Source organism: Nuphar pumila, chromosome 12 (genome assembly GCF_984573655.1).
Source record: "Nuphar pumila chromosome 12, dmNupPumi1.hap1.1, whole genome shotgun sequence".
Lineage (NCBI taxonomy): Eukaryota > Viridiplantae > Streptophyta > Magnoliopsida > Nymphaeales > Nymphaeaceae > Nuphar > Nuphar pumila.
In genome coordinates, this window is record NC_143260.1 from 3,193,007 (window position 1) to 3,206,276 (window position 13,270).

Below are 13,270 nucleotides of genomic sequence, written 5' to 3' on the forward strand. Positions count from 1 at the left end.
TGATGTCCAAAAACTAGACCAAGAACTGCCTGGTTGCAAACATTACACCCGATTCATCCCATCCACTAAAACCGGCTTAAGTCATGACCCTCTTTTTTCCTTTGGGGGTAATCGGGATAAACAACCCCACTCACTAGCGAGCTCGCTGGTGTCAAAACCCTAAGTCCCAGATGACCACCAGGGAGTACACCAGCTTACACTGTGGGTTTGAACTTGTGATGTCCCTTCAGCTTGGTGATGTTCACCAGTCAATACTATCATAATAGTGGAGACCTTGTAGGCAGGTCAAGCCAAATCATGACCTTATGTAACACATATCAACAACATTTCTAAGAAGAAAGCCAAAAGAGAACTTTTAACTTCTAGGCACATATTATTTGTGGGGTTTAACGAGATAGTTGGATGGTTAGGTCACACTATGATAACCCAAGGGTCTTCCAGTTATTCCCCAGTTTTTTTTTAATTTATAACTGGAAGAAACCACACCCGAGACGAAGACCTGGTCAGGCTGGCTCAGCCTGCCATACCTAAGGTTGTCGTGCGGGCTGTATAAAACTCAAGGCTAGGACCCCTGCCCCCGGGGCTATACTACACATTGGCTTGCACAGAGGGGTCACGCACATGGGAATCCAACCTTGACTGCCCGTCTAGTAGCTAAGGGCCCACCCCACTACGCCAACCACCCTTGGGGCAGGGTTATTTCCCAACTTCCTATTAAAAGAATAATAATAATAGTCTGAATTTGCATGTGGGTGTTTTGGCTTTGTTTTCAAGTTCCATCCAATCATACGGCAAATTTAATCAACATGAGGCGAAGGAAAGCTCATATCAATCAAAATCTACCAAAAAAAATTGAATGCTATGAAGGCACTTTGATCAATTTAACAGAAATTCCTCTGCTGAACAAGAATAGCGAACAAAAAAATGGGGCTGAAAGAAAAGAAAGGAAAATGATAAATCTGAAGAGATGATCAGACTATGTACACTGTCGGTCTTCCTCACCTTCTTTGTGGCTTATAGAGAACAACAGTGACATGCTTCTCCTGGAACCTGTGGGTCAGACCAAGCGTCGCAACTGACTGAGAAGCCCAACCTTTCTCTATGAAGAGATGGTTCAGAACCACATGCTGCGGTCTCAAAGGTTCGTCAGGAGTGTCCTGCATCCCAAGAACTGTGAGATGAAGATGAGGCGGTACTAGTGGTGGCTCCTTCGAAAAATCTTGCGGAAATGGGAAAGGTTTGTTGTAGCTAGAATCTGGTGAGGGCGGAGCCTCAAACGCCGCCACATTTCCAACACTTTCTGGAACATAGTCCTTCATAACAATCACAAGATTATAAAAAAAAATGTGAGGCCGATAATTATATGTATAATCACCTAGTACGCTTATTCACTAATCAAGTTTGTTGGATTTGTTTCAAACTTTCAATCCAACAAAAAAGATGCATTGTACTTTTTCAGGTGTTGCATGTACCTTTATGAAGGCGTTGTATTTAACATATGTTCAATAACCTATATTAAATGCCTTTCTAAAAAAAACTTATCTCAAATGCAGCAGCTTTTTCTGAATATATATAAAAATATATATGTATGTGACTGTGCATGTATGCTTATTGTGTGTGTGTGTGTCTGTGTGTGTGTGTGTGTGTGTGTGAGAGAGAGAGAGAGAGATCAAAACCTCAAATGGTTAGTTTCCTTCATTCTTCCATGCAGACGAATAGAAACCGTTTGTTTTCCATTGTGTGCTGGATATATGTATTGATTGAGAACTGTTGGGCATTTTCATTTGATAGATGAAGATCATGGTGACACAAGAGTTTCCCTTTCGAGCTAACAGCATTGAGCACGTTTTTGAAAGAGTTGGGATCCAAAATGAGCAATCTCACAAGTGGGCTCATAACACCAATCCAATGATGTTCACTTGAGTGGGGCATGCATTCAGGTGTTGCAGAATCCATGCAATTTGTCGTCATGAATTGCTCATGACATTGCTGATGATTGGATCCATTACTTTTAAAGACTTCCCTACAAAGAAAATGCTAAGTTGAAAATGCCATTGTGAAAACCGCGGCTTTTTGTTAGTTTTCAGTTCATCAATGGGCACTATAGTGATGGCATCTGCCTTAAAATGCAATGACAAAAGAAAACACCTAAACCACAGTTTCAAAACACATTCTTTTCACTGCAAAATCTATAAGTTGTATTTTGGAAACTACTGTCTCCTTGGTGAGTTCATTGATGTATTTAAAACTTCGACATTGCATATTAGGTCATCAGAGAAACTAATGCATACCTGCACTTCAAGGAGATTACTAACATGGCCCATCTCGTCCCGTGTGTAAGGGAGATCAGGTATGTATCTCCATTCACCATCTACAATAAATTTGTAGTGGTAAATCCCGGAAGGAAGAACCAACAGAATCACGTGATCCTTGCCCGATGTTATTAGTGTCTTCCTGTAAAATTGTACATATAAATAGGATATAATTCCAACTCTTGTCTGATGCATAACTAGAACTGGGATAATCATTCTCAATTAAAAAGAAAAATAAAGTGGAAAACAAAAAAAACTCAGATATCTGGTGGCATCAACTGCAATTAAATATTCTATATACCGTGATGTCCAGTTGTCCCATGAACCTTGAACAGAAACTTCGTTGCCACCAAAGCTCCAGGTGATCAGAACTGCGATTCCTTGCTCTTGAGGAAGGTCCATAGATCCATACATGTCATTCATCCATGGCTGATTTGGAGTTGGACAAGGTTCTGAATGCGTAGGTAGTGGAGGCATAGGCTCCTGCCAAATTTATCAGATGATTAATTGATGATGCTAGCTTTTTTGTTCTTTTTCCCAAACCAAACTATTGAAAGGAAAAGACAGGAAAACTAGAAACAGCAACCAAACACGAAATCAAAGAACATGGAATCTGCCCTACAAGACAATTTTGTTTCTTCACTCAGTTCAACTTTCACAAGATATAACCATTAAGCCAAGCATGATCACACAAGCAAGCTTCTGTTGAACTTTCTCTGGTATAACATTCCTAATTCAAAACATTCAAGAGATTCAATTGAATTTTTGGTTATTACACAGAAACAAGAACATATAGGCTTGTCCCAGGCATGCCTAATTATCTTAAATGTTTTCTATCAGCATACTATGCTCCAATTCATAGTCACGAGGCCCATGGTTCATGACTCATGCGTTGTTAGGTGCCTAAAGGCTCCAGTATGCTGGGCCAGTGAAACAACAAGAATATATGGCACAAAAGTCTATAAGTTGTGATCAGAACACTGAAACAGTATTTGGGGAAAACAGGTTGGGTAGGACTGCAAACACATCTAGCATGTCCAAGAAAGATCTTCAAATTGATCATCCTTGGAAGGAAGCTGGTTTGTCTAAGCACAATGGAACTTGTATTGTTCAGAACTATGCAAGTCCAAGTTTACACACAGATTCAGACTGCAAAGCAAGTAGATACCAGAAAAGTGTCTTTTTGGAATATGGTTAGAAGCAGCAAATCCAGTTGACAACTGTTGTTTTCCATATTGTATGTAGGAATCATGTCATATTTCCAGCCAAGACAATCAAATCAGGAATTAGAACAAGATCCTAAAACTTACGAGTTTCAGGGGAAACGGTATCCGAACATGGAACGAACTCTTAACTGAATAAAAAAAAGGTGCAAAACAGCATCTTACGAAAAAAAAATTGAGAGTCAAACACTGAGGCAAGCAACCCACAGAAAAAGTTTTAACATCAGTTCTCAGTCTAGGATGCAAGTCAGTATGCTGAATAAAATGCAGGAAGCAAGAAGAAACAAAGTCAGACACGTTCAGAAACTAACGAAGAAATATATTTAGTCAGCATGTCAACTGAACCATATTTCCTGTTGGGGGTTAAAACGGACGTACCGGGTTTCCCTGCAAGTGTGAATCGATGGAAACAATAAAGCAATGACAGTTGAAGAAATAAAACCAAAACAAACCAATAGCGGAAACAAAACAACACACAACGATTTACGTGGTTCCCTCTCAACTGAGGTACGTCCATGGCGACCAATAGGTCAGCAACTTCCACTTTCTTCAAACAAAGATTACAGAATGGCCAAAAGGCATAAGCCTTACAAACACACAAGGTGTAACGAAATGAACATGAGGATATACCATGGTTGCCAGTTGAGGAAGCGGGAGCGGGAAGCGAGGCACTTTCAAAATTTTAGGAAGCGGGGAAGCGTGGGACCACTTAGGAGCGATTCGGGAAGTGTCTCGGAAGCAACCTAGGAAGCGTCTCGGAAGCGACCTAGGAAGCGTCTCGGAAGCGAGGGGGAAGCGAAAAAAATAAAAATAAAAAAATAAAAAAAAAAAAAAAAAAAAAAAACAGGGCAAGCGAGGGGAAAGCGTGATGGGAAGCGCGCTTCCCATTAAAGGGAAATGTGTATCCCATTAAAGGGAAACGCGTCCCCCATTAAAGGGAAGCGCGCTTCCCAAAAAAGGGGGACGCTTTCCCCCACGCTTCGGAAGCGCGACGTTTCGCGCTTCCGAAGCGCGCTTCCCCTTTTAGCTAGGCGCTTCCGGTAACCCTGGGATATACCTCACTGAAAAACAAAGAACGAATGATCTGAATAACCAGCTTGACGAAGCTATCCTGAAAGAAGTGTAGCAACACTTCTTGCTTTTGTTCACTCCACACCCTTTCGCTATCCTAAAAGAGTTTCACACATTTTTGCTCTCTTCGGCTTCTTATTTTACTCTCTCATCCATCCCTTAAATAGATGACGAGACCCGCATTTAATGTGGAAGACTAAACGTCTTGCACAACTTACAATGTGCCTGAAGTGCATTAGCACAAATCTCTATCCACCTAAAGCCACAAATCGTTATTCAGCGACTACTGCAAATCGCTATGCAGCGACTACTACAAATCGCTATGCAGCGATACCATAAATCACTATGCAGCGATACCATAAATCGCTATCCAGCGAGTACTGCAAATCGCTATTCAGGTTAAAGCACTCTTCGCCAAATCATTATCGACAAATCGTTGATCCTCAAACTCTGAACAACTGAATCGTCATTCAGTTGAGAGGACTTCTACAAATCGCTATCCAGCGAATACGAAAAATGTCCTCAAGAAGATCAGGTGTCGTGCTTGGAATTCAGCAGCGATACTGAATGTGTATCGAACCAATGGATCCCACAAAGGAGGGAAACCCAACAATTCTCCCCCTTCCGGACTTATGTGGAAGCTTCTTCTATTCCTGCTAGGAATCGACACTTCTCATGCTTATCCTTGGGCAATGACTTGGTCAACATATCTGATATATTGTCATCAGTATGCACTTTTCTCAGTTGCAGCAATTTTTCATTCAAGACATCTCAAATCCAGTGGTATCGAACATCGATATGTTTTGATCTTGAATGAAACGAAGAATTCTTACTCAAGTGAATCGCACTTTGGCTATCACAGTGAATAACATACTCTTCTTGCTTCAAGCCCAACTCTTGCAAGAATTTCTTCACCCACAACAATTCCTTACTGGCTTTTGTAATGACGATGAACTTAACTTATGTAGTGGAGAGAGCTACACATTTCTGTAATTTCGACTGCCATATAATTGCTCTTCCTATAAAAGTAATCAAATACCCAGAAGTAGACTTTCTACTGTCTACATCACCAGCCATATCAGAATCTGTGAACCCATCAAGAATAGGTTCACCCTTTCCAAAACACATGCTCAACTTCAAAGTGCCCTGAAGATACCTCAGAATCCATTTTACTGCTGCCCAGTGTTCATTCCCTAGATTTAACAGAAATCCACTAACAACTCAAACAACATGAGCTATGTCTGGTCGAGTACAGACCATAGCATACATCAACAAAGCTACTGCCGAAGCATAGGGAATTTTTCGCATCTCAATTCCTTCGTCATTTGCAGGACATTGACTTGAGCTAAGTTTGAAATGGCCTGTGTAAGTGGATAATTAACAGGCTTTGCTTTATCCATGTTGAACCTCTTAAGAACCTTTCTGATATACTTCTCTTGCGATAACCAGATCAGACCATGTGATCTGTCACGAACGATTCTCATCCCAAGAATCTGCTTTGTTGGATCTAAATCCTTCATGGCAAAGGTCTCACTGAGCTCTAACTTTAACTTGTTTATCCTGCTGATGTCTTGGCCCACAATCAGCATATCATCCACATAAAGCAAGAGAATGGTAAAATTACCATCTGAAAATTTCTTCACAAACACACAATGGTCTGTGGAGGTTCTTGAATATCCATGCTCAATCATAAAGGAATCAAACTTCTTATATCACTGCCTTGATGCTTGCTTCAATCCATATAAGCTCTTTTTCAGCTTGCAGACTAGGATCTCTTTACCCTTGTCAATGAAGCCCTCATGTTGCTCTATATAAATTTCTTCTTCCAAGTCACCATGCAGAAATGCAGTCTTCACATCAAGCTGCTCAACTTCCAAATTCATGCTTGCAGCTATACCGAGCACAGTTCGGATGAAGGACATCTTTACAATTGGTGAGAAGATTTCATCAAAATCAACTCCCTTCTTCTGAGCAAAACCTTTCACTACAAGTCGTGCCTTGTATCTAGGTTGAGAGTTGATCCCATCAGTCTTCTGCTTGAAGACCCACTTGTTCTTCAACACCTTCTTCCCTTTAGATGTCTTTACCAGATCAAATGTGTGATTCTCATGCAATGAATTCATTTTCTCTTTCATTGCCTTAACCCACTCAGTTTGGTTTTTGTCCTCCAAAACTTCTTCAAAAGTTTCTGGCTCACCTTGATCTGTAATCGTCACATACTCATTCGATGAGTATTTCCTGGATGACTGTTTCTCTCTGGTAGACCTCCTTATTGGAGTCTGAGGAAGTGACTCTTGGGGTGTTGGCTCCTCCTCAATTTCTATCTAATCATATCCTTCCTCTGCATCATTGTGAGGAGGTGACATCTTATCCACGAAATCCTGAACAACCGACGCATGAAGGGGATCTAAGTCAACAAGATCACCTTTACCGGACTCTGATGGCTCAGACTTATCAATGCATTCAATGGTCTGATCTTCCAAGAAGACAACATCTTGACTTGTGACCACCTTTTTATCAACAGGGTCATAGAGTCTGTAGCCAAATTCTTCATGTCCATAGCCAAAGAATATGCATTGTTTGACTTTTGGATCAAGCTTGGACCTCTCTTCCTTCGAAACATGAACAAAAACTCTGCAGTCAAACACTCTTAAGTGTCCATAGGAAGGTTTTTTCCCTGTACAAACTTTCTCTGAAACATCTCCCTTCAAGGGAATAGAAGGAGACAAGTTGATAAGATCAATCGTTGTCCTCATTGCCTCACCCCAGAAAGATCTTGGCAATTTAGAGTGTGACAACAAACATCTGACTCTCTCAAGGATGGTGCGATTCATTCTCTCAGCAACCCCATTCTGTTGAGGTGTCATCATCACAATCCTTTCATGCTTGATATCATGATTAATGCAATATTGATCAAATGACCCAATGTATTTGCACCATTATCCAAGCGAACACACTTCAACTGTCTGGCAGTTTCTCTTTCAGTCATGGCCTGAAAATGCTTGAATACATCTAGAACTTGGTCTTTAGTTCTCAGTATATAAGCCCAGACTTTCCTAGAGTGATCATCAATGAAAATCACAAAGTACAATGCACCACCAAGTGTCTTGACCTTCAAAGGTCCACAAACATCAGAATGTACAAGATCTAGAACATGAGATTTTCTAGATGTAATGCTTCTATGGAAAGAAACTTTGTTTTTTTTACCATGGAAGCAATGAACACAAGGTTCCAAAGATGTACCAGTTGCACCAGCCAGGAGCGCTTTCTTAACTAGGACTTGCAGTTCCTTTTCGCTCATATGCCCGAGCCTTCTATGCCATATCTTTGTGGACGAGTCAGTCTCCACAGCATTCACAACATTCTTGCAGGTCTTCTCTTACAAAGTGTAGAGGGAGCAGGTCTTAGTTCCTCTTGCTACTACCAAGGAACCCTTGGTTAACTTTCACCTTCCATCACTGAAGGTATTGTTGTAGCCCTCATCATCCAACTTTCCGACAGAAATCAGATTTAGTCGGATGTCTGGTACATGCCTCACATCTTTTAGCAACAATTTGCAACCAACATTTGTTTCCAAGCAAATGTCGCCAATGCCAACAATCTTTGACACATCTTCATTTTTCATCCGGACATTCCTGAAATCAACCCGTGAGATAAATGAAATGAAGCTCCAGAGTCAATAACCCAATCAGTCTCTTGACAGATCAGATTGATGCTAGTGTCATCACAGATAATCATGAGCTCTCCATCTGTGACTGCGGTTGTGGCACTCTGCTTTTCTTTTAAGCTCTTCTCTTTGCTCTGCTCTTTAAACTTGAGCTTCCTGCACTCCCGCTTCATATGCCCCTTCTTGTGGCAATAATAACACTCGACATCTTTCTTTGAGTTCGAGTGTGAGTTGCCTCTGAATTTGCCACGGTAGTGCGGAGCTTTCCGCTTCCTCCTGCTTCTCCCCAGGTTTTCAATCACAAGTGCCTCAAAGGTAGAAGGACCTGATGACTTTCTTTTCATCTCTTCATTCAAGAGACTACTGGTAACTTGACTCATTGTTATCGTTACATCAGGTGCGGAGTTACTGACTGTGACCACCAAGGTTTCTCAACTCTCAGGAAAGGAACTAAGGAGTAACAAGGCTTGCAACTCATCATCAAAAGTGATCTTCATTGTAGCCAACTGATTTACAATGCTTTTGATCTCATTTAAATACTCTGCAATAGAGCTGCCCTTTTTGTATTTGAGGTTCACAAGCTTTCAAAATAGAAAGACCTTATTCACTGTCGTCTTTCTATCATAAAGACTTTTCAGTTTGGTCCAAAGACCATGCGCCGAAGTTTCTGTGTATACATGATGAAAGACACTATCATCTATCCATTGCCCAATGAAACCGACAGCCTTTTGGTCTAGCTTTCTCAATTCATCATCTTTCATCTCTTTTGGTTTGCTGTCATCACCCTCTATATGTCCATCTAGATCTTTACAAACCAAAAGGTCTTCCATTTTTGTTTTTCATGTCATCCAGTTTGTGTCATTCAAACTGATCATACGATCGACGTTGTTCTTCATGACTCACACACAAATATATGACGAACTGAGACTAGAAACCAAAGCTCTGATACCAGATTGTTGGGGGTTAAAACAGACGTACCGGGTCTCCCCACAAGTGTTAATTGATGGAAACAATAAAGCAATGACAGTGGAAGAAATAAAACCAAAACAAACCAATAGCGGAAATAAAACAATACACAAAGATTTACGTGGTTCTCTCTCAACTGAGGTACGTCAACGGCGACCAATAGGTCAACAACTTCCACTTTCTTCAAACAAAGATTACAAAGTGGTCAAAAGGCATAAGCCTTACAAACACACAAGGTGTAACGAAATGAACAAGATGATATACCTCACTGAGGAACAAAGAACGAATAATCTGAAGAACCAGCTTGACGAAGTTGTCCTGAAAGAAGTGTAGCAGCACTTCTTGCTTTTGTTCACTCCACACCCTTTCAGAGCCTTAAAAAAGTTTCTCACACCTTTTCGCTCTCTTCGGCTTCTTATTTTGCTCTCTCATCCATCCCTTAAATAGAGGACGAGACCCGCATTTAATGTGGAAGATTAAACATCTTGCACAACTTACAATGCGCCTGAAGCGCATTAGCATAAATCGCTATCCACCTGAAACCACAAATCGCTATCCAGCGACTACTACAAATCGCTATGCAGCGATACCATAAATCACTATGCAGCGATACCACAAATAGATATCCAACGACTACTATAAATCGCTATGCAACAATACCACAAATCACTATCCAGCGAGTATTGTAAATCGCTATTCAGGTTAAAGCACTCTTCGCCAAATCATTATTGACAAATCGCTGATCCTCAAACTCTGAACAGCTGAATCGTAATTTAGCTGAGAGGACTTCTACAAATCACTATCCAACGAATACGAAAAACGTTCTCAAGAAGATCAGGCATCGTGCTTGGAATTCAGCAAGGATACTGAATGTGCATCAAACCAATGGATCCCACAAAGGAGGGAAACCAACATTTCCCAGCACTCAACCTAGTTTCAAGACAAAAACAAAAGAGAGATCGTCTAGCCACTTTTATAATGGTGACAAATTCTCATGAAACAAAGGAGTATAGGAAGTGCAAAATGGATGAGAAGCGTGTTAATGGAGAAAGCCGAAAGGAAAATAAAGCACAAAAATCTGAACATGTACAGCAAGTGCCAGATAAAAACAATCTCTTCCTAATTGCATATTTTTTGAAAATATATGTTGGATATAATCAACAAATTTCTCTAAAATAAGTTATAAACTTAGTAGATACTGGATTGCCTACTGGACAAACACATTTCCTCATAATGAAACCAGCAAAACCACATCTTTCCATCCTCCCTTTCATTTTCTGTTTATGTTTTGCACACAATCACAACCTTATAGATAACACATTTCCAAATTTATCTTAGATGCTCTCTCCTTAAGTGTTGGAAAGTGATTCTAAGAAAGAAGCTTCAGAGTTCTTATTGCACTCCAGGATCAATGTTCTCACCTTCAGCTGCATCATATAACCACTTGATCCTAAATTCCTTTGTTTTGAGCGTCAACCGCGTAATTATGGTCACCTCTTTGGCTTTAAATATTTGTAAATCCTCAAATTATCATAAGACAAGCTTATTTCGCATTTGCAAGCAAGACAACAGTTGCAACCGCTTGCATATTTTCTTTTCTTAAGCAAGAAGTAGGAAAACTCACAAGAGTCATATTACTGTGAAACTGAGTTAAATATGCACCTCAAAATTCAGCATTGGCATCTCATACATGCACCCTACAAAACACACGCGCGAACAAACACACACACACACACACACACACACACACACATTGAAACAGAAAAAACAAAGGAACTATACTGTAGTGCATTGTGGTGAACATGATTCTCAAACAACCGATACAAATTTTCATCTCAACTATAAGACGGCCACTTGTCACAAGACTAAACTCGTGTGCTAGAAAGCGTAGAAAGGCCCTGGTTGGATCTCAAATGTAGACTCTGCACATTGGACCCAAGTGAAAATCACACTGTATCCGCCAGAATTTAGAGGCACTTCTAAAATTTCAAAGCGAAACAACACCTAATCAGAGTAAAGGCGCTCGGCGCTCAACAGTTCAGAGTTTCAGGCTCAGTTATGAAGAGTGCAAATCATGACCGAGCTCAATCTCAAGAACAAGTTAAAGACAGAGACACCTTAAATCTATCGTGCAGTTTCTGTTCTTCAAGATCAGAAACCGCGCCTGTAGGTCGTCATCAAAACTACTTTTTCTCCAATAAATCTAAAAATCGAAACTGCTCCTTTCAATTAAATTGCAGATGAGGACACTGCAACTTGCCTAAGAAATCCAAGAATAGAAGCGGAACCGTCTAGTCTCTTCATTCCACCTGAAACGGTCTCCTGGGATATTTTTCACATCCTTGCTCATAAAAATTATACAATTACTCTTCAAAATTCCGATGCTGTGCATTCAATGAAACAATGCTCAGCGAGAGAGGGCGAGAGAGAGAGAGAGAGAGCAGAAAATCAAGGAAAATAAAGGAATGAAAAGGTACAGAAAGGGATAGAAAAAGAAAAAGGAAATAAGCGAGAGAAGCAACCAGGGAGTCCCAGAAACCACAGACGAAAAGCACCTAAAAAGAAAAAGAAAGACTCCGAGAAAGAAAAAAAAAGAGGAACTCTCGTAGCGTCCAAGATCGGGATTACCGGAGGAGCGAAGAGGATCGGAGCTCGCGACCTCGTGGGACTCTGCGGCGGAGAATTCCCCAAAGAGTCGAGGGACACCGGACGAGCGATCCGGACACGATCCGGAGATATATCCACCGGAAAACCGTCCGGGAGGATCCCTCCGGCGCCGTCCGTCCTCACACCGCGCTCCTGATCGGTATTCTCGCCCCCTGCCTCGTCGGAGCTCGCGTTCCCCATCCCTCTCTGCCACGCCCGATCCCTCTACGGGAGACCGCAGACCATCGGAATCCCGGCGTGATGAGGCGGTTTTTCGGCTAGCAAGGTGGTTGCGAGACCGGTTATAGAGAGAGAGACGCCGTTGGAATCTCCTTTCTGGAGGACGCGAAATTACATAAAAGTTTAAGTGTTAGACACGAATGACGCATATGTCCTCCGGTTTCCCTACATGACGATTCTGTGCTTTCATGGATAGATAATGATATGTGTCAATTTCTTTGTGGGTGTGCGCCTTCGCCCTCAGGGTCGGGTCAGGGTGGGACCAGGTGATAAGCCTTATCACTATCCACCATGATGACGCTTTATCACCGTCTAATCTCGTTTCTTGTATCGACCCAACCCGAGCTGAGCTTGAGCTCATGAAAAGCCCAAGCCAAACAAACCGATCATGACCAACCTCGTTAACAAAACAATTTATATTTTTCATATTTTAAAAATGATATAATTTAGACTGTAAACCTACCAAGCCAAGCTCAAACCCTCGCATTTACAAAATAAATAATTATTTCAAACTTGTAAGTAATATGATTTAAATCTAAACATATTGCTTGTAAGCCAAACACTTAAATCATGTTCACTCTATGTTTACATGTATTTATTATTTAATAATGAATTTACACAAGTAGAGCAAAGCAGAATATTAGCTGTTTGTGCTCGAGCTTATTTCACTAGTTCGACTGAGCGCTTTACGAGCCGAACGTGGGTTGGCCAACTTTGAAGTCAAACAAAAACTGGCTGACTGAGTCGGCCAAATATGAGCCAACTCCCAACATCACAGTCATCGGGGTGATCTCGTCATATCTTAATTTGTTAAGGCAAATAAGGAATTGTGGAAAAGAGATGGATGATTTGGTCGTCGGGTAGCTCTTGTTGACGTGGAGAGCGCGTGTGGATAAATATGTGAATCGGCGAAGATTATCTTTTGGAACTTGGAGAGGAGATAAGTACGGGTGTTGATGGGTAGGATTTGACCCAAACTAGACCCATACCAAACCTTATAGAGCAAAGGTGATAAATAAGGAGGTCCAAATATTATTTTATTGGGTTTGGTCTGAGTTTGGTTCATGTAACCTTTATATAATCCTAGTATGGTTTTTATTATGGTGAGCCGGATTGGACCCGAGTTTGAACTCTATACCAGAATC

The 13,270-nt window shown here is 41.1% G+C and overlaps 1 protein-coding gene across 1 annotated transcript; it reads right to left on the minus strand.

Annotated features, from left to right (window-relative positions):
- Positions 1-826: 826 nt before the first annotated feature.
- Positions 827-12,143, minus strand: LOC149819670 (SNF1-related protein kinase regulatory subunit beta-1-like). The gene is made up of 4 exons (XM_089982461.1): positions 11,868-12,143; positions 2,614-2,795; positions 2,292-2,454; positions 827-1,313 (listed from the first exon to the last, which is right to left on the minus strand). Exons 1-4 carry the CDS (start codon positions 12,084-12,086, stop codon positions 999-1,001), a joined length of 879 nt encoding a protein of 292 aa, XP_089838587.1. The 5' UTR covers positions 12,087-12,143; the 3' UTR covers positions 827-998.
- Positions 12,144-13,270: the final 1,127 nt, after the last annotated feature.

Coding starts and splice junctions, on each gene's coding strand:
- LOC149819670 (XM_089982461.1), bottom strand. CDS start 12,086: ATGGGGAACGCGAGCTCCGACGAGGCAGGGGGCGAGAATACCGATCAG. Junction 2,796..11,867: donor CGATCCTCTTCGCTCCTCCG/GTAATCCCGATC, acceptor TAAATTTGGCAG/GAGCCTATGCCTCCACTACC. Junction 2,455..2,613: donor TGGGACAACTGGACATCACG/GTATATAGAATA, acceptor ACAATTTTACAG/GAAGACACTAATAACATCGG.